At 45.3% G+C, this 27,753-nt stretch overlaps 1 protein-coding gene across 4 annotated transcripts in view; it reads right to left on the reverse strand.

Moving 5' to 3' along the window:
• Window positions 1-27,753, reverse strand: part of MYO1E (myosin IE) — a 230,818-nt gene that overhangs the window by 22,064 nt on the left and 181,001 nt on the right. For 3 of the 4 annotated variants that reach the window (XM_053594008.1, XM_053594007.1, XM_053594009.1), the window contains exons 19-24: window positions 20,036-20,180; window positions 15,972-16,086; window positions 15,312-15,481; window positions 12,474-12,619; window positions 2,824-2,970; window positions 1,171-1,328 (exon numbers count right to left, since the gene is read on the reverse strand). In XM_053594008.1, the coding sequence (XP_053449983.1) occupies window positions 1,171-1,328; window positions 2,824-2,970; window positions 12,474-12,619; window positions 15,312-15,481; window positions 15,972-16,086; window positions 20,036-20,180 (881 nt within the window). The remainder of the gene's footprint in view (window positions 1-1,170; window positions 1,329-2,823; window positions 2,971-12,473; window positions 12,620-15,311; window positions 15,482-15,971; window positions 16,087-20,035; window positions 20,181-27,753) is intronic. The other variant, XM_053594010.1, reaches the window with a different exon arrangement.

The following is a 27,753-nucleotide window of genomic DNA, read 5'->3' on the forward strand; positions in this document are numbered from 1 at the left end:
TGACAACTACAACCAAAAAAAAAAAAAAAAAAAATAGCCAGGCTTTGTGGTGGGCACCTGTAATCCCAGCTAGTTGGGAGGCTGGGGCAGAGAATCATTTAAGCCCAAGAGTTAGAAGTTGCTGTGAGCTGTGATCACTCTACGCAGGGCGACAGCTTGAGACTCTGTCTGAAAAAAACAAAAACAAAAACCAAAACCCAGAAAAATTATCTGAGCATGGTGGTGGGCACCTGTAGTCCCAGCTGCTCAGGAGGCTGAGGCAGGAGGAGTGCTTCAGCCCACCAGTTGGAATCTGCAGTGAAGTGTGATCCTGCCATTGTGCTCCAGCCTGGACAACAGAGCCTGTCCCAAAAAAAAGTCCCACTGAAATGTGCTTTCTGTATTCTGCAAGTGAGCACCAACTCAGGTGCAGACACACGCCAACACCTTCTGCGTGGCTATACGCACATAAAGGTATGACAGCATTTCTGAGTGTTGTATTACTATGTTTGGGGACATGCCAACCTGTACCTCTGTGAATGGATTTAAGAGAGGCCTATTCTATGTATGGCTTATTCTTCATTCATCAACTACGTGGGCTAAATTTTAGACACATAGCTACGTTACGTGAATACTTAGCACATAGTTATTCTGCTGTATACTCTAAGTATGTAAGTATCAATCATAAACAGAAAAAGCATAAAAGACCAGGGATGGAGTCAGACCGCGGTTTGGGGTACACTGTGTGCACGTGGGGGTGTGTGTTGTCTAAGGAAGCTCTCTAAAGGGGAGGCGGAGGTCTCAGATTTGATTCACGGTGACAGAGTGAAACCACGCAGAGCGTGGGCAAATGTGGTCAGTGAAACTGGCATAGAGGATAATGTTTATATTGCGGACAAGATCAGACTAGAAAGGGCTCGGAAATTTGAAACCAACAACTTTGATTTGTTTTAAACACAATTAATATTGCAATGCCAAGTGTCCTGTGCATAAGTACTGAATCATTCAGAAAGTTTTAACCTGCACATTTTCCTTGATGTTGCTTTAGTTGGAAGGTTCCATTCCCAAACCCCAGAATGCAGCAATGTACTGATTTTCGCCCCCCAGATCTGTACACAAGTTCTCAGTGCTTGGGCAGAAAGAAGGGTGGTGTGGAGCGGTGGCTCCGCCAGTGGCCCAGGGAACACTTACGGGAGTTCTTGGGCAGCCCGGGTCCGATGCTGACCTGTAGCACTTTGTTACTGGGCTTGAGGACAGCCAGGTCCCCAAAGCCTTGGTGGAACTGCACTTGCCGGGAACCCCCTGCGCTCCAGGGACCCCAGTTTTCCTTTTTCAACTTCAGCTCCAGCCTGCAAAAAGCACGTTTGTTGGAATTAACAAGTGGAACAAACCTGAGAGAAAGTGGTGCTCACAGACCCGACCGTGGGGGTGTGCTGCATCAAAGCACAGTGAACAATTGAGGCAAGGCCACGTAATCTAAGCCGGGTGCAGGGCCTGAGGGGGCACAGCGTCCAGGAGGGCACTGCCACCAGGGGAACACTCTGAGAAACCAGGGGGAGGGAGGCACCCCACTAATGTGCCGATGTCACTCTGTCGGGCGGCTTCTGTCCCAGGGGACAGAGGAAAAGGACCTGGGCAGGCCCCACCTGGAGTGCTGGGTCACTTGCTTCCAGCTGTCTCCCCTGGTTCTGTATCTGTGGAGGACTGGGAGATGCCAGAGAGACCCCTTAGCACGGAACGTGATGGTTCAGAATTAAGTTCCATTCTTCCACCATCATGCTCTACCCGGGTTCAGAAATAGACAAAAGCTAGTAACCAAAACGCAAACCCAAGGCAGAGTGACCACACTCCCCAGCCTACGTGCCTGCACCGTGCTCTCTGTATTCTGCCTTTAGAACTTCTGTTTTCTCATGTTGTTAAGAGAGGAAAATCACAGTTTTAAAGGACTGCCTATGGTAAGTTTCCCTCATCCCAGCATTAAGCCTTTATCTTGGCCTCGTCCTTGTGAGTACGGAGCCATGAGGGGTATGGCCACTTCACAGATGGGGGATTTAAGAAGAAAGCTAAATAACGTTCACTCAGCAAATATGAGATTGGAAGCTCAACAGTCTGCCAGTATCTGGTCCGATAGACTGCGTTGCCAAAACAAATGAAGGAGAGCCAAGATAGAAGGCCTTGCCACACACAGCCCTGTGTCCCCAGTGCTCCACCAGTGGGTTTTATTACGCTTCGATTCGGAGAATTCAAGCTCCCGCTCCTATCACTTTCATCTGCTTCCAGCCCGACTCTGCTCCTGTCTGTTCCACTACATAAAATACTCCTTTATGGGTGAGACATAAAAATCTGCTATTCCTGGCCTCATTTTGGTGATTCTTGTCCAAATGATAAAAAAGACGAAATTCATTCTACAAAGTCATTATTTCACAAACCCACAAAAGTGACCTTTCAAAGTCTGTGATGACCCTCCCAGGCGTCCTCAAACTTTTTTAAACAGGGGGCCAGTTCACTGTCCCTCAGACTGTTGGAGGGCTGGGCTATAGTTTTTAAAAAAGAAATCTATGAACAAATTCCTATGCACACTGCTCATATCTTATTTTGAAGTTAAAAAACAAAACGGGAACAAATACAATCACACCGCCTCATGTGGCCTGCGGGCTGCAGTTTGAGGACCCCTGCAGTCTGGACTGTCTTCTGCAGGCTCTAGGAGCCCATGAGGAAACTGAGGCACCCAGGGCTGCAGCCTGTCAGACCCCCCACCTCCCTGTGCAAGCCTGACCCCCCAAAGGTGAGATCAAGGCCCCTTTTAGTTTTATGAAGAAGTTTGGGTCCCAGATTCAAACTTACGTATTGCTGAATTTCAGAGGTAGTTGCTTCTGGGTTTTTTCCTCATAACGCTTTGCTAAGAGGCTTAAGAATTCAGTTTTGAAGACTGATTCCAACAAGCTGTCATATTCTTGCTCATGGAGAATAAAAATGTCATCCTGCATGGTACTGTAAAGAGATTGGACAAGCTCAAGTCACACTTTGTTTATTCTATATTTTTCACTCATTTCTTTTTTTATCCTGCAAGACAGTGTTAGGCTTCTATAATCTTTCTAACACAAAACACAACAAGACTGAGTTACATAACGAGATAGCTAAAATCTGCTTTTGAAGGAAGCTTTTATAGCCCACCAAACACATCATCAAAATACTTCTACATAATCTGTAAAATCAAGACTATAAGGATAATTTAGGCCATTACTTTAAAAAATTCATTTTCAAATTCAACTTCTATGGTTTTTAAGATCATAAAAACCAAGACTGTTATGAGTAGAACGTGGCTAAAAAAGAATAATTCCACACTGAGTTCCAAGTTAGTTGAATTTATGATATGGTTGTAGCTATTGGAATAAATCTGAACTTGAAGGACTGTAAGCTGTGATCAAGAGGGAAGCCAACACCCTGGGCTGCATGTGCACTTATTAAGACCCTTCTGGCAAACGCCGCTCTGCTTATGCTGTGTTCCAGGTGCTGCTGGCCTACAGAGATGCACCAGCCAGGTGTACAAACCGCGAGCAAGCACAAATCATCACCTTTAGCTAATGAATTTTGTCGGATCAGGAAAGAACACACCTGTGCAGAAACTGCATGTTTGGGCAGGGTGGGACTGTGGATCAACTCATGCCTGGAGGGGAGAGGCTATTAGGAGATACAGAGAGGATGGAAGAGGGAAGATTAGGCAGGACCCATCCTCAGGAAGTGCTTAGTGGTAGGGGAGGTCAATTTGGCAAGGTTTATAGGCACACCTGGCTGGACTCTGTGGGAAGAGACAAGACACACTTAACAGAGAAGGGGTCTTCTCTTGCTGTTAGCTGTATCCCTCTGTTGAATGAGGCTACCGCCCCAAAAGCACCGTAACATACAGGTTTACAAGTATCTCCAAGTACCATGGCCCAATAACCAAGATGATCCTTTTTTAAAGCAGTGGTTTTTCACCCAGTGAGCCTGGGTGCACTGATGTGCCATGAGAAGATCTTAGGTGTGCTGCGAAAAATTTTCAAGATCATTAATTAAATTATCTTTGAAAGAAGTTCAAAGCACAGTAAGTATATTCTTTTTTTTTTACTCTCTTTTTTGATCAACATAATTTTTGCCATGGAAGTTTAACTATAGGGTCAAGTGTGCCATAAGGTAAAAAGGTGGAAAAACACTGCTTTAAAGAATAGAGTTTCATTAGGGATTGGAGGTATTTTCTAGGTATGAAAAACAAATTAAATGAACCTGCTTCAACGAACTGGCCATGGTAACGTTTTAATCTCTCCAAGTGCTGGAAAGGGTATAGGGGTGGTTCTTTAGCCACCCAGAGCCCAGCAGCTTCACATAGGAGCTGTGTCTGGCTCCCAGGCGTGGCAGGAGCTAGCAAGGAAGAGGGCCTTCCCCTGACACCAAATCTGCCTGCGCAGTGATCTGGAACTTTCCAATCTCAACAAATGTAGAAAATAATTTTCTGTTGTTTGTCAATTATCCAGTTTCTGGGTTTGCTTTTTTTTTTTTCTTTTGACAAAGTCTCACTCTATTACCCTGGGTAGAGTGCTGTGGCATCATCACAGCTCACAGCAACCTCAGACTCCTAGGTTCAAGTGATTCTCTTGCCTCAGTTTCCAGAGTAGCTGGGATTACAGGCACCTGCCACACCACAGGCTAGTTTTTCTATTTTTAGTAGAAACGGGGTCTTGCTCTTGTTTAGGCTGGTCTTGAACTCCTGAGCTCAGGTGACCCACCCGCCTGGGCCTCCCAGAGTGCTGGGATTATAGGTGTGAGCCACTGCGCCCCAGCTCAGTCTCAGATATTTTGTTAGAGCAGAAGGAACAACCGAGACAGCCCCTGTGCCTGAAACCTCCGTCCCCAGAGGGAGGGGATCCCCAGGAGAACAAGGGGTCTAAGGTAGAACCAGGGCACAGTGATTTAAAGGCACAGGATGGCAGCGCACAAACCACAGGGGATGACAAACGAAACTAGAAGCAAGATGCCAGCATCAGGGGAAAGGAGCTTCGCCCTTCCACGGCCTGTTTACTGAAGGAGAGTGCGCCAGAGAGATCTCCATAGACGTGCAGACAGAATACTCCACGGGCCTTGGGGGATAGCCATTTATTTGGATGCAGCACTTGGTCACTATCACTAACTCAGAAGTTTGTTTAAAACTTCCCTGCATCACAACCATGCTTCTTGCCCGCTCGTGACACTGAGTCTTAACAGTTGATTTTCAACCAGTGTGCCATGAACAATTTCAAAAATCATTCATTAAATTATTTTTGAAAGTTCAAAGTACAGTAAGTATATTCATATCTTCTTTTTTTCTTTAAGTGAGACTCTGTCTCACTTTGTTGCCCTTGGTAGAGTTCTGCGGCGTCACAGCTCACAGCAACCTCTAACTCTTGCCTCAGCCTCCCAAGCAGCTGGGACTACAGGCGTCCACCACGACACCCGGCTATTTTTTTGTTGCCGTTTGGCTGGGGCCGGGTTTGAACCTGCCACCCTCGGTATATAGAGCCAGAGCCCTACTCACTGAGCCACAGGCGCTGACCCATATCTTCTTTTTTTAACTCTTTTTTTGGGATACATAACTTAAGTGTGCTGCAGAAGTTCAAGTGTGCCATGAGATAAAAAAGGTTGAAAATACTGAGTTGTAGGATAAAACCTGACAACCAGCATTTTAAATAACATTCTGTGTTCACCTGTCACTCAACAGTGTGTGCAAAAGCCATTGAAGGCCACCACCACGGCCGCTCTGCAGCACCCAGGAGCCAGGCTCCCTTCCAGGCACCGGCTCTGTCCCCGTGGAGGTGTGACCAGAGACTCAAAGCTCCAAGATCACTTGTGTAAAAGCTGCTCCAAAGAGCTCTCTCAAGAGTCGTTTGGAGTTAATGGGATAAAGTCGAAGCATCCTAGCACAGATATCAGAAGACCACCACGTCACACAGGGGTGCATGCAATGGGAGAGGACGACAGGGAGGACCACTTTTTGGACTGTGTGGTAAGGACTGAAACTCCTTCCCTGTTTAGCCGTTCAACTCTAAGCACTCTTTGACACATCTGGTTGCCTGGCTGAACTTTTGGCAGGATGGTGATTATTCAACAGGCCCACGTGAGCCCAATACAAGTATCTTGGAGCATTGAATGTGCTCAGATTTAGTAGGAGTTTCATTACCATAAAGAAAGAAAGCAAGGAGGCCAAAACTTCAAAGCCAATTATCAGCATGAATCTGGAAACGAGAAGAGATGTGTTTGGACGCTTGAACCATCAAATTCAAAAACCCCTCCCTCCCGTGAGCCAGGCCTTGGAGTTAGTAAAACCACCCTCACCCAGGCCAGAGTTTCCTCTCATTTGGCTCTCCCCAGCCCATGCTCTTGGGCCTGAAAACAAAGCTTTTATGTTTATTTATTCCAAAAATCAGACTTATCTTTGGACTTCACCCCTGACTTATTCATACGCTCAAGCTGCAATTCCTCACGGATGTCTGACGCTGTACCCTGTGTTGAAAGAGCCCTTACTAGTCTCTGGTTTGGAGCAGCACTTGTGTTTTTATTTCCCCGTCTTTGTGGCTTATTGTACTGCTGACAACACTAGAAAATCTTGTTTTGTTCTCCTGACCAACATATCCTCCTCACAAAAATGTTTGGTTGCAAAACATTGGGGAAAGGCCTGCAGGAGTTGGTATTTTGTTTTGTTTTGATAAAGCTGAAAAGGCAATTCCCAGGGTTAGACCTACCTTTATAAAAGTTTATCCTGATTATGAAATACATGCTCCGTGTAGTAAACTAGAAGATAGAGAGGTGAATAAAGAAGAAAACAAACCTTGAAAGGAAGAATAAATAAAGAAAGAAAAAAACCAGAATCTAAAAAAACCAGAAAAAAAACAGAGAAACCAGTGAACCAGTGTCCCTGTGGTCAGAGGGTAGAATGAGACAGAATATGAGAAGGCTGAGAGAGCCCCAAATATTAGAATCCCTGGCACCAATCTCAATGCCCACAGTAGAAAATCCAAGAACACGGATCATTGTGCCTTGTGGTCACCTTCTCACAAATAGTTTTTTAGATAAGAATGAGGCCAGGTCAGGATGTGGAAAAGAAGCAGCTACTGAAAAAAGCAGCAGCTACTAAAAGACCCTTTAAGGCCAGGTGCTGTGGCTCATGCCTATAATCTCAGCACTCTGGGAGGCCGAGGCAGGTGGATTGCTTGAGCTTAAGAGTTCAAGACCAGCATGAGCAAAAATGAGGCCCTATCTGTACTAAAAAAATAAAATAGAAAAAAATCAGCCGGGCATTGAGGTACTTGCCTGCAGTCCCAGCTATTCGGGAGGTTGAGGCAAGAGGATTGCTCAAGCCCAAGAAATTGAGATTGCTGTGAACTATGATGCCATAGCATTCTACCCATGGTGACAGATTAAGACTCTGTCTCAAAAAAACAAAAAAACAAAGAGAAAAAAGACTTTTTTCTCAGAAAGAAAGAAAGAAAGAAAGAGAGGGAGGGAGGGAGAAAGGAAGGAAAAGAAAGATCATTCAAAATACTGATGCAAGCCAACATCTCTGGTCTTGGGATTTTGTGATATGGGCTAATCTTACTGGAGTTGGATGATATCTCAAAGTAGTTTTGATTTGCAGAAGACCAAAAATCATATTATAACAAAGATATTTGTACCAGAAGGTTTATTGCAGCCCAATTCATAATTGCTAAGTCATGGAAAAAGCCCAGGTGCCCATCGATCCACGAATGGATTAATAAATTGTAGGTATATGTACACCACGGAATATTATGCAGCCTTAAAGAAAGATGGAGACTTTACCTCATTCATGTTTACATGGATGGAGCTGGAACATATTCTTCTTAGTAAAGTATCTCAAGAATGGAAGAAAAAGTATCCAATGTACTCAGCCCTACTATGAAACTAATTTATGGCTTTCACATGAAAGCTATAACCCAGTTATAACCTAAGAATAGGGGGAAGGGGGAGAGGGAAAGGAAGGAGGGGGGAGGATGGGCAGAGGGAGGGTGATTGGTGGGATTACTCCTACAGTGCATCTTACAAGGGTACATGCGAAACTTAGTAAATGTAGAATATAAATGTCTTAACACAATAACTAAGAAAATGCCAGGAAGGCTATGTTAACCAGTGTGATGAAAATATGTCAAATGGTCTATAAAACCAGTGTATGGTGCCCCATGATCACATTAATGTACACAGCTATGATTTAATAATAAAATAAAAAAAAATACTGATGCATGAGGCTAGGCTAGGCATGATGGCTCGTGCCTGTAGTCAGAGCACTTTGGGAGTCCAAGGAAGGAAGATCATTTGAGGTCAAGAGTTTGAGACCAGCTTGTGCAATACAGAGAGACCCTGCCCCTGCACAATTAGAAAAACTAGCTGAGCATGTTGGCACTTGCCTGTACTCTCGGCTACTCAGGGGGCTGAGGCGGGAGAAATCACCTGAGCCCAGGATTGTGAGGCTGCCGTGAGCTATGATGAGCTGACTGCACTCTAGCCAGAGTGACAGAGTGAGACCTTGTCTCAAAAACAAAAAAGCCCCCAAAAGCAGAAACCAAAACAAAACCCAGAAAATGCAAACAAACAGATGCATGGCCTTCTGCAGCAGAACTCCAAGCCTGGGGGACCTCACGTCCCAACTCTGTGTTAGTCTGAAGCCTCCTGACATTCTTGCTCCGATGAAGGCAGAAATGCAGGCATCAGAGTTTTAGTCTAATTTTCATTTAGATGAGGGTTTTTCCTGTTCAAATTAACCTGAAGTCCCTTTGGGCAACGTAATCTTCATATCTCTCTGAGCCATTGAATCTCACTGAATTTCTACCTGCTGTGATCCTATTCTTTTTGTAAATAAAAACTTAAAACATTTTTAACTATAATTCAACTAGACATATATTAGTATATTTATAAAAGACAGACTCCTAAAAATCTAATGTCTACTGGAGGATTAGAACAACTTTTTATTATGGAAAATTCCAAATATATAAAAAAATAGATGACTAGATGAACCACCACCCACCAGCAGGTTTCAGTGACTATAAATCTGTGCACAACTATCTTTACATACATCCTCACACTCCCCATTTCCACTTTGAAACAGCTTTACAACAACTTATTTTCAAGCAAAGTAAAAATATTATATTATTTTATCCTTAGATATTCCAGTGTATTATCATTGCAAGATAAAAATCTCTTCTGTTGCCTTTTTTTGTTTTTTTTGGCCGGCATATGGGGCACCTCTGGTATATGGGGCCGGCGCCCTAACTCCTTTGAGCCACAGGCACCGCCCCAGATAAAAGTCTCTTTATATAGGCTCAGCACCCGTAGCACAGTGGTTACAGTGCCAGCCACATGCACCTAGGCTGGAGGGTTTGGGCCTGGCCCAGGACAGCTAAACAACAATGACAACTGCAACAACAACAAAAAAATAACCAGGCATTGTAGCGGGTGTCTGTAGCCCTAGCTACTTGGGAGGCTGAGGCAAGAGAATCACTTAGCCCGAGAGTTTGAGGTTGCTGTGAGCTGTGACACCATGGCACTATACCCAGGCCAACACAGTGAGACTCTGTCTCAAAAAAAAAAAGTCTCGGGCGGCGCCTGTGGCTCAGTTGGTAGGGCGCCGGCCCCATATACGGAGGGTGGCGGGTTCAAACCCGGCCCCTGCTGAACTGCAACCAAAAAATAGCCGGGCGTTGTGGCGGGCGCCCGTAGTCCCAGCTACTCGGGAGGCTGAGGCAAGAGAATCACTTAAGCCCAGGAGTTGGAGGTTGCTGTGAGCTGTGTGAGGCCATGGCACTCTACCCAGGGCCATAAAGTGAAACTCTGTCTCTACCAAAAAAAAAAAAAAAAAGTCTCTTTTTATGAAATTAACAGCAATATCCTTATCATACCTAAAGAAGTGAACGATAAGTCTTTCATATCCATTGTTGAGTCAAGGTCACTTTTCTCATGTTGTCTTGTAACTGTTTTCGAATGGTTGGTTTGTTTCAATAGGCAGCTGTGTGCACTGACATTAGTTATATTAAAGAATTAGAGGTGAGCTGAAAGATCAAGCTTATGGGACTCTGAGATGTCTTAACTAGAAGAGGCCAAACGGTGATATCTTTTCAGCCAATAGTCAACCAATAGGTTTCATAAATACTTAAAAACACATACAAATGTTGAAGTATAAGCCAACAATTAAAATCTTTCTCTATGTCAGTCCTGTGTGCTTTAAGAACACACAAACACGTTCAGCAGTCTGGTACCACAACTAATTTCCACTCTGGGTTTGATTCTGCAGACACCATCTGCCCTCTGGGTGCTTCCCTAACTTGGTTTCTGATTACTGCCCTAACTTGGTGTATAAAGGAAATGAGGGAGCAGCATTCATCCTGGCAAGTGCCAGGCTCAGGAACTGCCATTATGCAGACATCACAAGTTCAAATGACTCAGAGTCTCTCTTTTTTTGTTTCCTTAGAGTCAGAAGAACTTTTAGGCTAAGTACTTCATTTTGTTCCAGTTTTCCAAAAAGGGAAGGCCACAAGAAAACCAACTTCCAGACCATGAATACTAAAGAAGAAGAAAAAGAAGCTGCTGAGACTTTGTATCCCCAGAGGCCGTGAAAGAAGGAAAATGAAAGGAACAGAAGACATCTGAGCGTGAACACTCCCTGTTTGATAAGCCCAAGGATTTACAACAGGACAGTAAGTGTCACAGCGCTTGCTGCCAACAGAGTTTGGATTATTTATTAAGGTCGCTGTGAGCACTCTGCCAGTGATCTGAGGAACTGCAGACAGACACCGGCAACAACATCAGAAAAAACAATAATTATTCTCGGAATAATGACCCTTTGTGCCTAGGGCCATGAGTCCTTGGCCTTCAGCCACAGCCAGCCAGGTGTAGCAGGTCCCCAGGCAAGGACCAAATGAAAAGAAGCTCCTTGTTGGGCTCCTTGGAACCCCAAAGGTGGCCTCAGGGCCCAGTTCGCCAGGAAGAGTGCCCTCAGCCTGCTCAGGTTGTGACCCAGCCAGGAAACTGGATGTTTAAGACTTCTGAAAACCAGTCGGCTCTTAGAGCTTTGCCTTGAACCATGGCACTGAGACGTACCTGAAGTGGGGCTGCAAAAAGGACACTGGTGGACTCATCTGCTTAGAAATGTCACCACATCCTGAGCTGGCATGTTTCAAACACTTAACCCCACTGCCCTGCCTGGCTCTTTATCCAGGAAAATTAGGCACAGATAGATTCGCAAACCACAGAGACACAGGCAGGAATGGACGCAACTAGGAATCTGCTTTGGATTACCCACACTGGAGCCAGAGTTTCCGGTACAGTAGCTTGGACGCCTGAGCACACAAGCCCCTGCTTTTGCTGAGTCCAACAGTTTGTCTTCTGTGCAGAGCCAGAGTTTAGAGAGGTGTCCCACTTCCACATTCATATGTGATTGGAACATCTCTACTTTAGCACAAAGGCAGTCCGTACGCCTCAGAAAGACCCAAGGGGCCCTTTCTTCCTCTGGTCTTAGTCTTCCGTGGATTAGGGGAAGTTTCTGTCAGAACAGGGGCTCAGTCTAGGAATTCTTAGCATGGGAGGACTTCAGGAGGGGCTTCAGGACTTCTGCAAAAGGAGGCTAGAGTGGTAATAGGAAGAGCAAGGCCCAGCTGGGAACCAGTGGGAGTGACCACTGCCATCAGCTGCCTGTGAACCTGGAGCTCAGGAGCACTTGGTGATGACTCTGAGCTACACATTACAGAGACTAATTTTTAACTCCTCAAAGGAGTTCTAAGGAGGACCCAGGGAGACTTCCCTGCTATGACACCTTTGCTTGAGCTCAGCTGGTGAAATGGGTTAGGTTTTCAAACTGGGAGGGGGAGGCTGGAGCTCAGGGCTCTGAATCCTTGGCTCCACTTCAATAGGAGCAATTATTCCCTGATGTGCTCCATATATTGGTTTATTTCTACAATCTTTTTTTTTTTGTAGAGACAGGGTCTCACTTTATGGCCCTCGGTAGAGTGCCGTGGCCTCACACAGCTCACAGCAACCTCCAACTCCTGGGCTTAAGCGATTCTCTTGCCTCAGCCTCCCGAGTAGCTGGGACTACAGGCGCTCACCACAACGCCCGGCTATTTTTTGGTTGCAGTTTGGCCGGGGCCGGGTTTGAACCCGTCACCCTCGGTATATGGGGCCGGCGCCTTACCGACTGAGCCACAGGCGCCGCCCTATTTCTACAATCTTATAGGAACAATAGACTCGACTGTCCCTTGATTAGGGGAGGTATCCAGAAGCAACTATTCCTTGGTATCTTATTCCTGTCCTACGAGGCCTCCCTGAGACTATGAAGTTCAGGTCTCCTTTGGGAAGAAGGGAAACTTTATTTTCTGCATTGCGATTTTGACAATGAGGATGCCCAAGCTGGCCTTCTCCCAGCTGTGTTAAAAGAGCAGATGGTGCCGCTGAGCAGTCCTGCTGCAGCCCCCGCCACTCACCTGAGGGACACAGATGACAGCCTCTCCAGCTCAATCCTCCGCTTCAGGACTTCCTTCACAAGGCCTTTGTCTGGGCCCTGCTTGACTTTTTCTCGTCCAATTAAGTACAAGCACCTTGGAGTAAGAAGTAGGTCTCTCTTTACACCCTGTAAGAAGAGGAGCTTTAAGAAGAAGGATAGAGGCCGGGAACGGTGGCTCATGCCTGTAATTCTAACACTTTGGGAGGCCGAAGTGGGAAGATCCCTTGAGTTCAGGAGTTTGAGACTGCCAAGTAGAACCCCTGTCTCTGCTAAAAATAGAAAAATTATCCAGGTGTTGCAGTGGGCACCTGTAGCCCCAGCCACTCTGGAGGCTGAGGCAGAAGCATCACTTGAGTCTGGGAGCTGAAGTCACCCTGAGCTGGGCCGACATCATGGCACTCTAGCCTGGGTGACACAGTGAGACTCTGTCTCCAAAAAAAGAAGGAGGAACATTTTTAATGTGTTAATGAGTAGCAGGTTGAGATGTGGCCATATGAACATGCTGATGGCAAACTCATGTGGATCCACGTAAGATATCAAGATAACAGATGCAGAGGGACAGAGGGACAGTACCAACGTGTACAGTGGCCTTACCAATGATCTGCTGTACCACACTTCCCAAACAGGGGTCCCTTTAGTGCCTGCATATATTTTTATAGAAGTCCATGCAATTTTTAAAAAAATTGGATATATTTTTGTTTTAATGATAATTCTTAATAATCTAATAAAAATATACTTTGTAATATGTGGGTGGCCACCCTATAACCAAGCACTGCTGGGAAGTTCAAGCACCTATGTTTGCATTCAAAACTGCTGCCATAGGAGTGGGCACCATATTCAGGTTGCAAGGAATGATTTGCTTTTAGTAAAATCAAATCACCTTTCTTGTGAAATTACTGTTATTTATTTCATTAATTTTTTTTCCTGACCAAAACAAAATGAAAAAGACCTCTTAATGGGTCCATGAGCTTCTGAGGCTTCAGATTCCCCTATTAGGACCAGAATTATATCAGACAAAAGAAAGTTTCTAAAGGAAGAGACGAAAAAAAGTCAGCTGTTGGGCAGCACTAGTGGCTCAGTGAGTAGGGCGCCTGCCTCGTATACCGAGGGTGGTGGGTTCAAACCCAGCCCCGGCCAAACTGCAACAAAAAAATAGCCAGGCGTTGTGGGGGGGTGGTGCCTGTAGTCCCAGCTACTCGGGAGGCTGAGGCAAGAGAATCGCCTAAGCCCAAGAGCTGGAGGTTGCTGTAAGCTGTGACACCACAGCACTCTACTGAGGGTGACAAAGTGAGACTCTGTCTCTAAAAAAAAAAAAAAAGTCAGCTGTTCCTCCAGTGGCCCTAGGAAAGCTTTAGTCATTGGCTTAGGGAAAAGGGGATGAGAATACTTTGCAATATTACTTGATTTTCGTAATTCTTTGACTGAGCAATCCACTTCTATCAATTTATTCTAACAATATCAGGAGACAAATGCAAAAAGATATGTGAAAAGATGCTCATTGCAGTTATGATAGAAAAAAGAAGAAAAACAGACACTCACTAAGAATTGATTTGGGAGGTTTTGGTGGAGGGAGGGTAATGGGTGGGACCACACCTACGGAGCATCTCAGAATGGGTACAGGCGAAACTTACTAAACGCAGAATACAAATGCCTATATACAGTAACTAAGAAAATGCCATGAAGGCTATGTTGAACAGTTTGATGAGAATATTTCAGATTGTATATGAAACCCGCACATTGTACCCCTTGATTGCACTAATGTACACAGCTATGATTTAACAATAAAAATAAATAAATTAAAAAAAATAAAAGAAAAGAAAAAAGAAAAAAAGAGTAAAAAAAAAGAATTGATTAGTGAGAAATTGGTTTAAAAAAAAGCATCAGCTGCATGGAATACTATGCAGTCATACAAAATAATTTATATTGATACATTTATTAATATGGAAAGTTCTCCTTAGCATCATTAAAAAAAATAAAACTCAGGACATAAAACAGCAGGACATATCTCATTTTTTATAAAGCTAAATATGCATGTCTATATAAAAAAGTTCTGAAGAATTATTTCTTTTTTGGTTTATCTGTATTTTCTAACTTTTTTTTTTTGAGACAGAGTCTCACTTTGTTGCCCTTGGTAGAGAGCTGTGGTATCGTTGCTCATAGCAACCTCAAACTCTTGAGCTCAAGCAGTCCTCTTGCCTCAGCCTCCTGAGTAGCTGAGACTACAGACACCTGTCACAATGCCTGGCTCGTTTTTTCTATTTTTAGTAGCGATGGGGTCTGCCTCTTGCTCAGACTGGTTTCAAAGTCCTGAGCTCAGGCAATCCAATCTGCCTCGGCATCCTAGAGTGCTAGGATTACAGGCCTGATCTACCACACCCAGCTTTATTTTCTAACTTTTTAGAAAATGAACATAGTCTGCTTGGTAACAACTAAAGGCGAATTACAAATTATTAAAAAAAAAAAAAAAAAAAAAAAGGAGGCCAGGTGTGGTAGCTCACACCTATAATCTTCCATTCTGGGAGGCGGAGCTGGGAGGATCGTTTGAGGCCAGGAGTTTGAGACCAGCCTTAGCAAGCATGCAACCCTGTCTCTACAAAAGATAGAAAAATTAGCCAAGTGTTGTGGTGAGCACCTGTAGTCACAGCTCTTTGGGAGGCTGAGGCAGGAGGCTCACTTGAGCCCATGACTGAAGGTTGTGATGAGCTCTGATGATGCCACTAACTTCCAGCCTGGGCAGTAGAGCAAGACCTTGTCTCAAAAAAAAAAAAGTAAAAATAAGTGATCTGTTGACTCCCAGAGGCAAGCAGTCAGCGAGCACCTTGAACCTCCTGTCGTATTTGGTGACAGTGTCTGCAAAGTCGATCTTCTCCCTCTTGCCCACAAACTGCTGGAGTTCCGGGTGCTCTTCCATCCCGATGTAATCCCCGATAAAGTTCCTGTTAATACTGTTTCTCCTTCTCTCCTTCTTGTTCAGCAAGAGGTCTGAGGCTATAATGCCCAAGCAGGTAGCAATAGAAGAAGGATCAATCGGCCAGAAAAAGGAGGAAAAAAAAATACTTAGTGTGGAAATGCACAGAAAACTCTAAATGATGCAAGACTTTTAACATAGGACATTATATGCAAAATAAAATGGAACTCACGACTTCAGTTAAGCTCAAACTTACTCTTTTTTATTTTTTTTTTTGTAGAGACAGAGTCTCACTTTATCGCCCTCGGTAGAGTGCTGTGGCGTCACACGGCTCACAGCGACCTCCAGCTCTTGGGCTTAGGCAATTCTCTTGCCTCAGCCTCCCGAGTAGCTGGGACTACAGGCGCCCGCCACAACGCCCGGCTATTTTGTGGTTGCAGTTTGGCTGGGGCTGGGTTTGAACCCGCCACCCTCGGTATATGGGGCCGGCGCCCTACCCGCTGAGCCACAGGCGCCGCCCAAACTTACTCTTGAAATTGTTAAACGAACGAGTCAAAATTACTTAAATACCTTGTTCTCTCATTTGAACATATTTCTTCCTGGCCACGAATTTCCTCCACGATTTCTGTATCACTCGAGCATATCCATCATACTTTCTCTCCCTCATCTCTTCTAAAAGAAACAGCTGTGAAGGCAGAGAAGCCAGTGAGCCAATCCAGAAACCCTGAACATTACTTTTTCTGTTGCTATTTCAAGGACACTCACTTTAGTCAAGGACACACAAGGGAAGCAGCTTCTCAGACTCATGAACAAATAGGCAAAGTCATCCCTAGGGCATGTTGTTAATTATCACTGTACAACTTGTAGCTATACTTCTTTTTTGTTTTAATGAAGAACAGTGGAAATAGCTAGCTCTGAGTGTATGGTCTCTGCCCTGCCTTGCTTATAGTCTCTGTGAGAATCAAATGAGTGATGTAGCATTTAGCCACTTATTCCTCCCAGCTTGCTCCAAAGAGGACAGCAGGTGGCTGGGTCAAATGAGCTGGCAGAGGCTGCTGCTGTCATGTGGCAGGCTCTGCATCACGCAGCCTTAGCATGAGTTTTCCGGCTTCTGCAGAAGCAGAGCTTGTGCTGCTGTGGCAAGAGCCCTACTTTCACTTCCACAGAAGGGTAGACTTCCTGCCTCAAAGGCTTCTCCAGGGAGCTCTGGAGCAGAGGATAACCATCACAGTGATCCCAGCTCGACTTGAGATGTGCTAGTTGGGACTCAGTTCACTGCGAAGGGCTGGGAGGCAACAATTCCAGCGAATACTCATGGTGGTTTCTCACGTAACAGGGCTTGGAGATAAAGAAGATGATGGAAAACAGCAAGAAGGTATTGACAGCCCACTGGAGGAGGAGCCATTCCAGGAGATTTCCACACGTTATTTTATTTTTTTTTAGAGACAGAGTCTCACTTTGTCGCCCTTGGTAGAGTGCCGTGGCATCACAGCTCACAACAACCTCCAGCTCTTTGGCTTAGGTAATTCTCTTGCCTCAGTCTCCCAAGTATCTGGGATTACAGGCGCCACCCCAACGCCGGCTATTTTTTTGTTGCAGTTTGGCCGGGGTCGGGTTTGAACCCGCCACCCTTGGTGTACGGGGCCGGCGCCCTACTCACTGAGCCACAGGCTCTGCCCTTTCCACATGTTATTTCATGAAACACTTCAACAATGACATGAGCCACCTATGTCTGTTATCCCCATTTTATAGCCAAGAATACTGGAGCTAAACTGGGTGGAGCTGGGGAAGTGACCCCAGGTCGTCTCTGCCAGGATCCCCCTCATTTTGACATACAAGTCTTTCTCTGTGAATATGCATGTGATCAACTTGTAAAATGGTAGGAAACTTTCGCATCCACCTTGGAAGTGCTTTATATGACTCTCTCGGAAAAATATAAAATGGACCAATAAAAACCCAAAGCAAAGATGATGAATAGTCAGTGCAAAAAATGGTTCAGAAGTAAACAAGTCAATGTGGTTTGAAGGCAGCTCGTCTTGATTTGTTGTCTTTGGGTGGATGCTTAGGAGCCAGATCTCTGCCATCCGACCCTCTTCCTTCTTACAGCCCCAACTGAGCAGAAACAACATCTCAAGGTCCAAATCCCAAGGGAGGGGCCGTTGAATCCCCAACCTTCAGTGCCATATGCAATAGCCATAAGGAGCAGATGTCTAATCCCAAAATGAAATACAAGGTTTAGCAACTGGACAGAATGATGGCTCATGCCTGTAATCCTAGCACTTCAGGAAGGCGAGGTGGGGGTCATTTGAGGCCAGGAGTTTGAGCCAGCCTGAACTAGTGAGACCCCATCTCTACGTAAACATTAAAAAGTAAATTAGCTAGGTATAGTGGTCCATGCTTGGGGTCCCAGCTACTCAGGAGGCTGAGTAGGGAAGATCACTACCAGGAGTTTGAGGCCGTGGTGATTGCACCATGCACTCCAGCCTGGGTGACAAAGTAAGACCCTCACTAAAAATAATCAATAAAGTAAAATAAAATAAAATCGGAGTCCTTCGTTCCCCTGTTGTAAGAATATTCATTGATGTTTCTCATCTTGAGTGTTGGGTTTCGAGTAGGTCTTCTTTCCCTCTTCTCTCCCAGACCTATTTTAGGAGCATCATAGCAAATACACCGTGACTCACAGAAAGGATGAGGAGGCAAATCATCCCCCGCTTCATATAGGTAATTCCAGAGATTTGCTGGGCTTTAGATTTCTTTCCAAAAGCCCATGAAGTTAGACATCAGGGAAATTCAAGAAAAAAGGAGTGCAAGGCCAAAAAACATGAACACAGGTAGCACAAAACAAAAAAAAGCCCTAGGTGTGTGATTAAGCAAATAGGTGATGGTGCGTGTGTGTGTGCATGTGTGTGCCTATGTGTACACACACATGTGCAGGAAGATGGGGGAATGGAGAGTCAAGTGATGGTAATTAAGCAATTGGGAGGAAAGTAAGGGAAAGAAAAAAACAAAAATCAATCCTGATTTTAGATATAAACCCCCAAAGCTCAACTGAATCAGAAAAAAAAAAAGTATTAAAACGATTGGAGCTGTTTTAATTATATATGAAAACTTACAAGTGGAAGAGAAAGAGCGGGTCTAAGACAACAGAGGGAGTTGTGCACTGTACTGATAAATCACTCCATCCCATTTTAGAAAGAACGGGAACTATTCTGTGGGTTGCTTAATGGTGAATGACACAACATTTTCATTTTATATTTGGAAATGAAATTCCTGTGAGGCTACAAATAACTCAAAGTGAAAAATTACTACCATACAAACTTTTCCTAAATGGGCTCTCTCTACGTGTGGTGCTTATTTACTTGATAACCTTTATGGCTCAGCAAACCATTCAGGGATGGCCGCTGTCATTCTGGAGTCCCAGGCTGATCCTCCAAGGCAGGCAGAGCAGTGACTGGTCTTAGAGGAGAAGAAAGTAACTCAGAGACCAAGGATTTGCTAAACTTAAGTGTTTCCATTTTTACCAACCCTCTGAGTTCCCACATTATTTCCCTTTGGTCTGCTGACTAATTTTGCAAAGTTCACCACTGACTCTTGAAATGGAGTCTTGTGATGGTTACGGGAAACTCAAGAAAGGAAGATGCCAAACCTTAGCCTCAGTGATTTCTCCAACTTAAAAAGCAATGGGCAGAAGACCTGGAGGGCTTAGCTTCCTACGGACACTCACTGCGCTCACCATGACCATACTCTCATCAAGAAAGACAAAGTTTCTCTGAACTAATTCATCTGGGGAGGTCTAAGAAGTTTGTGAACTGTAAATCCCCTCTGTGTAAATGAGTACCTTTCTGGTAAGCAGTCATGTTCTAGAAGCCCAGAGATTTCTCCTCCCACCTTCCATTGCCCTCCAAGTCCTTTCCTGGCCCTCTCATGGTCTTCAAGGTAGGGTCCTGGAGATTCTCATCCCGGGATTCTGCTCTACCTTTAAGGAGACCTGAGCTTGTGTGTGAAAGGTTTAGTGTCACTTAGATGAGACTGCAGATTCACCCAAGCTTCCTTTGTGTGACAAAGAAGCCCCTTTCTAGCTTAGACACTTTATTTATTTATTTTTTTGTAGAGACAGTCTCACTTTATGGCCCTTGGTAGAGTGCCGTGGCATCACACAGCTCACAGCAACCTCTGACTCCTGGGCTTAAGCGATTCTCTTGCCTCAGCCTCCCGAGTAGCTGGGACTACAGGCGCCCACCACAACACCCGGCTATTTTTTTGGTTGCAGTTTGGCCGGGGCCGGGTTTGAACCCGTCACCCTCGGCATATGGGGCTGGCGCTTTACCAACTGAGCCACAGGCACCGCCCCATAGCTTAGACACTGTAAATAGGGTACAAAACAGAGCCCCTGCCCTCAAAGAGATCACCATGTGGAGGGGAGAGACACAGCAAGTGAGAAAAGAAACCGCCCTATGATGACCCCTTCTGCACCTGCAGGAATGGTGGGGGCTGTGACAGGCTATTTAGACTGGGAGGGAAGGGAAGTCTTCTTGGAGGAGATTTAAGGCAGGAAGCAAAGGATGACAAAGATGCCAGAGGAGGAAGGGGCACACAAGGAGGGGATGCAGGGGAGTGGCGGGGCAGGCACTCACAGATTCAGGGGCTTTGATGAACACTTTGCTCCTCCCCAGCTGGAACTGGTCACTGTCCATGTTGACGGACTGCAGCAGGTGCAGGACGCCTTGCTTCTCGTCTCCTCGCCACGAGGGCCAGGTGGCTTTGGTCAGGATGGCATACCTGTGGGCACACAGGGGAGAGGCGGGTCAGACTTGGAAGCACCACCTGAGCTTTCTGCTGAGGCAAAGCAGCGAGAGCTCAACCGGTGCTGCTGGGCTCTTGCTGGGGTGCTGTCCATCCAGACCTCCGCCGAGTCTGGGACGCCCACCGTGAAGCTATTGCCCACTCTCTCCCTTTCCCACCATTTCCAAGTTAACACTCTGGTGAAAATCTGCTTTCCCTTTCCACCACTGTCTAAAACTAGCATCGCAGAAGGTCACCAGTGACATTCTTTGGGCAAAATGCAATGGTCTTTTCTCTCTCTTTTTTTTTTGCAGTTTTTGGCCAGTGGTCTTTTCTCTCTCGCTCTCTCTCTCTTTTTTTTTTTTTTGCAGTTTTTGGCCAAGGCTGGGTTTGAATCCACCAGCGCCCTACTCCTTTGAGCCACAGGCGTTGCCCTCTATTTTTTTTTTTTCATTTTGCTTTCAATTTCAGCTGGCTTTCACTCATCTTAGTTTGAAGTTTTTTCTCTTTAAAAATTTTTTTTTTCTTTCTTCCTTTAGCGATTCTCTTGCCCTTTGCCTTCCAAGTAGCTGGGATTACAGGTGCCCACCAAACGCCCAGCTTTTTTTTTTTTGGTAGAGACAGGGTCTCACTCTGGCTCACTCCGGCTCATGATGGTCTCTAACCTCTGAGCTCAGGTAATCCACCTGCCTCAGCCTCCCACAGCGCTAGGACTATAGGCATAAACCACCACGGCCAGTCCCAATGGTCTTTTCTCAATAATAATCTCCTCAATTTCTTTAGAGCATTTAACAGTTAATGCAAAGAGTTTTGTCAAGGTCCCTCTGAGCAGCTGCTGTTACTACTGTGCATCCATGTTCATCCTTTTTTAAAAGTCTTTTGATTTTTATTACTCAAACAAGCTTCATTCTCTTATTTAGCTTTCTGACTCTGTGCTTGTGCCTTCAACACTTTCACAATGATTTTCTGCTCCTCGATAAGGAAAGCACGCTTGATCCTGTCACGAACACATTTAGCACACACATGGAACCCCCACGGGCCCTGGTGATGGGTTTTTTTGTTTTGGACAATTTGGTAAGAACTTTAGATCTCACAGCATGAACCCCTTGATGCCTTCCCCGGGCACATGCCAAGTGCACATTTTGGTGTTTCCCAACCTCGTTGGTATAACGGTACACAGCTCCATTGCTAGGGGTTTGGGACAGCCTAGTATTTTTTTTTTGTTAGTGGCTGTATTGTAGGAAAGCCTGCAACAGTATGAAATGCTGCACCATTCTGAGAGCCTCTAGACAGCGTCCTCCGAAGAGAAAAAAGCGTCAGCTTTCATCTCTGAAATTCTGTGTATCCTGAGTCGGGCAGCCCTTGTAATCTGGCCCCCAGAGGTTCTCCTTCTCCGTCTCTTCCACTCTCCCTTGGCTCGCTGTGTCCTGTAGGGACGGCCTCTTCTTCATGCACACTGAGCTCCTTCCCTGCTCAGAGGCTTTGCTCATGCTGTTCCCTCTACCTGGTGTGCTGTTCTCCAAGCTCCTCATGGGCTGGCTCCTGTTCAGGGTGACTCACCTTCAGTGATACTTCCAGATGGGCCTTCTTGGATCACCCAGTAAAAACTGCACCTCTGTTTCTTTCTCTTATAGAGAATGATACTTTTCCTTCAGAGCATGTACCACAATTTGTAATTACATAGATTCATGTTTGTGTTTATTTGGTGAATTTATGCCTCCCCTGTGAGGAGAAGAGCTCCATGAGAGTGGATGCCATATCTGCATGGGTCACACTGTATACCCTCACCTTAATGACACTGGGCACACCACAGTAACTAACATTCCTGGCACCCCTAACATTTATATGGGGTGCTCTCTGCAGCTAGTTCTGTTATTGGTGCTTTAGACATATGATCTCATTTTATTCTTTTTTCCTTTTTTGTGTGACAGAGTCTCACTATGTCACCCTTGGTAGAGTGCTATGGTGTCACAGCTCACAGCAACCTCAAACTCTTGGGCTTAAGCGAGTCTCTTGCCTCAGCCTCCCAAGTAGCTGAGTCTATAGGCCCCTGGAACAATGCCCAGCTATTTTTTTGTTGTAGTTGTCATTGTTGTTTTTTAGCAGGCCCGGGCTGGGTTCCAACCTGTTAGCCCCAGTGTATGTGGCCAGCGCCCTAACCACTGAGCTATAGGCACCAAGCCAGATCTCATTTTATTCTCAAAATAACTTGATCAGGTTGGCTTGCCAGTTTTCAGAATAGAAGGCAGAGACAAACAGAGATTTCTCCAAGGTTACTTAGCTAGTGTCAGAGCCGGGATTTGAACCCAAGTCTGTCTCCATAATTGTGGCACTGCATATATGCTATGAATCAACTTGTATGAAAACACTTCCTTTAAAGATGATATAGTCTGCTATATGTGCCTGGTAGAAACATTACTGTTTCATCAGAGGCTGATATAATGGAGGAGAAAGAGGTACATTATAGGATGTCAGACACGGTAGGAAAAATCAGAGAAAAAGTATGTGGGTGTGAATTTGGAGGCTGTGGCCCATGTGCGTGCACATCTAGGGTACAGGGAATAGGCGTCCGGGCCTTGAAAGAAGCCAGGATCCTGTCTTATTCTCAGAACTACCATCAGCTAAAGAAGGGAATCTTGGGTGGCCCTCACTTCAGGATCCAGGGCTTCTGTCCGGCCAGCTGGCTGGGACCCAGATGATTCTAGGAACCCTCTCTGCTCTCCAACCCCCTTTCTCTGCTTCCCAATCCCCCTCCTCCAAATCCACATCTTGCCTTTTATAATATAAATTTTACAAGATGTAAATCCTGATGAGTGATTAAAAGCTTGAAAATGAAAACGCCTAACTGAAGCCACAAATGAGCATGGGTACATTCCATACGTGGTATAAATAAAGTTAACTACAGGGACCAAGCCACATATAAATGACTGACAGCAGAGCCCTTTTAGATGTGACTGGGGAGCTGGTGAGCACACAGGAAGGTCCTGGGAATCTAATGGAAAGAGGGAAAATAGTCCATGGAGGGTAGGAGTGAGAATGCAAGGAGTAGATCTTCCAGGTGACAAGTTCCTAAAGGTGCAATTTTGCCTGACTTGATCTAATCAAAATTATAAACTGAAATTATCTTACTGGGCAACTGCAGATAAGTCTCCATTGTAATTCACAGTTTTTCCCTTTAAAAATAATGCAGCATTGGGTGGCGCCTATGGCTCAAGGAAGAGGGTGCTGGCCCCATATGCCGAGGGTGGCAGGTTCAAACCCAGCCCCAGCCAAAAACTGCAAAAAAAAAAAAAAGCAGCATTTCTCTCATTTGATTTGTTTTTATAGCACATAACTTCTCAGAGTCTCCCTTATCCCGACGGGGCCTCCGGGAATGCAGGGGAATTGCCTGGTGCTGTCTTTGCTTTCAGGAAGCCTGCCGCATGCTCACCCTACCCTGTGGTGTCCCACCGGAGAGGCTGGGGCCCAATTCTAGCACAGCGCTCTGCACCAAGTACAACCAGTTCCCTGTTTCTCCAGGATATACTGGTGGGAACAACTTGAACAGGACAGTGGTGCCACTGCTTAAATGGTGCCCGCGATAACTGTGGAGAGACAGTGATGATGGCTATCTTTCCTTTCATCAGGGATTTTCAGCTTAAAACTCAAATATGCCACTACTTCGTCTCAGAGCCTTTGTGCTGGCTGTTCTCTTCTGCCTGGAATTCTCTTATCCGCCTCTAGACTGGTCGGTCCCATTTTCTCTCTCGATCACCAACCCAATGTTTCCGTCTTAGAGGAAATACAGCCCAGATACACCAGTGACTCCCGGCTGCTGGCGCTTGGGGGTAAACATGTCTCTGACCTGGATGCCCATAAAGATCCTGGCAGCCTGCAGGCCACTCTCTCCCTTTCTACAGCCCTGGCTTCCTGTTCTTTCTTCTCTCCCACTCTGGTGTGAAATGCCTTTCCTGACCAGGCCCCTGTTACCACACCCTCATTCTGAAGGGGCCAAGTCAAGGTCAGAGGAAGAGGGATGCTTGTGAGGAAGTGTGAACTGTGCCACTAAATAAACTTTGCATGTTTTTTATGTTCCGAACCCATTTTTCTTCCTAAGAATTAGAATCTGCATTTAGGCTTATTTCTCTCAACTACAGGAAGAAACACACGTTGCCCAGGTCAGAGAGGTGTTTTTCTGGAGAATTTATAGATATTTTCCAAAATTCAATGTGGCTACCATTTCTAATGTTTTTTTAAACACTTTTGGAAGGCATGAATGTTGTAGAGAGAAGATGGTGAAAAGGGTTCTTCCTACTACAACTTAAAGTAAGGCAGAATTTACTTCAAGAGCACATGGCCCACTGGTGGAGGAATTAAGGCATCTTTTGATTTTGCTCTCCAATACTCAGGCAAGAGAGATGGTCTCCAACTCTAGGCTGCAGACCAGTATTGGTCCAGTGGCCTGTTAGGACAGACTTCCCAGCAGGAGGTGAGCAGCGGAGAACCATCTGTATTTATAGCCGCTCCCTGTCTCTCACAGGGCTGCCTGAGCTCTCACCTTAGATGCCCATAGGAGCCCAAACCCTAGTGTAAATTGCATGTGAGGGACTTAGGTTGGGTGCTCCTTAAGGAAATCTAATGCCTGATGATCTGAAGTGGAGATATAATGTGCTTGAATCATCCTGAAACCATCCTCCTATCCCCCCAGTTTGTGGAAAAACTGTCTTCCATGAAATCAGTCCCTGGGGACTGCAGATATAAAGGATTTTCCAGAGGGGAAATGAATACATACTAAACACACAAACTGTTTTCTAAGCCACCACTATGCTAGGAGTGTCTGTATCACTGGTTTGTTTCAGCCTGTGAGTTATCTTTCTAGAGACAGTGTATGATACATGCATACGTGGATAGTTGTGCTGGGTATTAATAAATCCTTTCTGTTTGAGCTTTTACTGTCTGTTTCCCACTTGGAAGCTTAGAACGAAAATTGATAACCAAAATCTTTCCTCTCAGCCTTGGAGAGAATAAAGGTATGAGATGGTTCAACAGCTTCGAGGGCTTCACAGAACGAGGTAGTCAGTGGCAGACTCTGGCTAAATTCTGTATGACCAGAATCCTAGACACATATACTTCATGGAAAATGGTGATGTCTTTGGAGAAATATTCCCTGCCAATGGATAAAATGGACAGCTTTATTAACAGTTTTAAATACAGTGCAGGAGATTGAAAATGTACTTTTTATTGAAACATAAATTTTCTTCTAAACTTTGTTTTGATTGCCCTCCTAGTATTCTCAAACCAACAGAGGTCTGACAATAAAAAACGCCCATTTATTTATCTGTTTATTTATTTATTTATTTTTGGAGACAGAGTCTCACTCTGTCACCCTGGGTACAGTGCCATGGCATCCTAGCTCATAGCCACCTCAAACTCCTAGGCTCAAGCGATCCTCCTGCCGCAGACTCCCAAGTAGCTGGGACTACAGGTGCCCATAACAATGCTTGGCTATTTTTTCTCTTTTTAGTAGAAATGGGGTCCCACTCTTGCTCAGGCTGGCATCGAGCTCCTGAGCTCAAGCAATCCAGCCACCTCAGCCTCCCAAAGTGCTAAGAAGGCTCACTTTTTTATAAGACAAGACTATTTGTCTTTTCTGAAAGGAAAAGTCACAGTAGGGGAGCTAGGAAGGGAGGCACTGAAGGATGGAATCACTTCAATAAAAGCTCTTTAGCATAGTAAGTGTAACAGATTTCACTAAACTCCTACTCAGTGGGAGACACATGAAGTGCCACATGCAGAATCAATGAAGTAATTTCGCAGCTTATGGTAGGAGCTGCTGCTAGCAAGCATCACGGTCCTCAAGTCCCTAAAAGCAGTGCATGAAATTCTTGCTTTGCAGGACTGCACAACTCACAGCATTGCATACGAAAGTTGGGTCAGTTTTTTATTTTTTATTTTGTTTTTTTTGAGACAGAGTCTCATTTTGTCACCCCTGGTAGAGTGCCTGGCATCATAGATTACAGCAACCTCCAACTCTTGGGCCCAAGCAATTCTCTCACCTTACCCTCCCAAGTAGCTCAGACTATAGGCACCCGCCACAATGCCTGGCTTATTTTAGAGACAGTCTTGCTCTGGCTCAGGCTGGTCTCGAACTTGTGAGCTCAGACAATCCACCCGCTTTGGCCTCCAAAAGTGCTGGGATTACAGGCATGAGCCACCGTGCCTGGCCCCGGGTTAGTTTTTTAAATACCGAAGAAAGGCAGTCTTTCAGATTTGGTTTTTCTTTTTTTTTTTTGTAGAGACAGAGTTTCACTTTATGGCCCTCGGTAGAGTGCCATGGCATCACACAGCTCACAGCAACCTCCAACTCCTGGGCTGAAGCGATTCTCTTGCCTCAGCCTCCCATGTAGCTGGGACTACAGGCGCCCGCCACAATGCCCGGCTATTTTTTGGTTTGCAGTTCAGCCGGGGCCGGGTTTGAACTCGCCACCCTCGGTATATGGGGCCGGCGCCTTACCGACTGAGCCACAGGTGCCGCCCTCAGATTTGGTTTTTCAAAAAAAAAAAAAGAAAAAAAAAATCAAGATTAAAATAAAAGGGGGTCTGACCAATTCTTCTTTTTTTTTAGTGTTTTCTGAGACAGGGTCTCACTCTCACTTCTGGAATGCAATGGTGCAATCACAGCTCATTGTAACCAGGAACTCCTTCCTGGGCTCAAGTGATATTCCTGCTTAAACCTCCCAAGTAGCTGGGAGTACAGCCACCATACCTGGCTAATTTTACTTATTTTTTGTAGACACAGGATCTTACTATGCTGGTATCAAACTCCAGGCTTTAAGCAATCCTCCCAATTTGGCCACCCAAAATTCTGGGATTATAGGTGTGAGCCACCACACTTGACCACCGTTTTTAATAGTAATGCCCATTACAATGAATTTGCAAATATTAATAGAGATTTTAAGTCCATAAAAAATAATGAAGGAGGTAAAATTACAAGTGCTTTGGAAGTGCCTTTGCGGGCAAGCCTTTCTGAATCAGAGAAATGTGGAGGAAACAGTTCTTTGTTCACTATTTTTTCATTTAATTTTTTTTCTTCTTAAGTAAAAAAGGTATTTCCCACTCTGGGAGGCTAAGGGGGGGGTCACTTGAAGTCGGGAGTTCGAGACCAGCTCGAGCAACAGTGAGACCCCATCTCTACTAAAAACAGAAAAAACTAGCTGGGTGTGATGGTGGGCATCTGTAGTCCCAGGTACTGACACAGGAGGATTACATGAGCCCCGTAGTTTGAGGCTATGTGAGCTAGCCTGAGCAACAGAGTGAGACTCTGTCTCAAAAAAAAAAAATGGTATCCTTCCCCCCCTTAAGCCAATGGCTCTCAGCTGGCTGTGCCCCAGGGAACATGTCAATGTCTGGATATACTTTGGGTCATCACAACTGGGGGTGGAGGCCACTACTACTATTTAGTAGGTAGAAGCCATGGAGGCTGCTTAACCCCCTACAGAGCCCAGGACAGTCCCTCCCAGCAAAGGATCATCCAGTTTAGAGTATCAATAGCCGAAGTTGAGAAACCCATTTTGAAGCTACTGTGACTGAT

Source organism: Nycticebus coucang, chromosome 6 (genome assembly GCF_027406575.1).
Source record: "Nycticebus coucang isolate mNycCou1 chromosome 6, mNycCou1.pri, whole genome shotgun sequence".
In the NCBI taxonomy this organism is placed as follows: domain Eukaryota; kingdom Metazoa; phylum Chordata; class Mammalia; order Primates; family Lorisidae; genus Nycticebus; species Nycticebus coucang.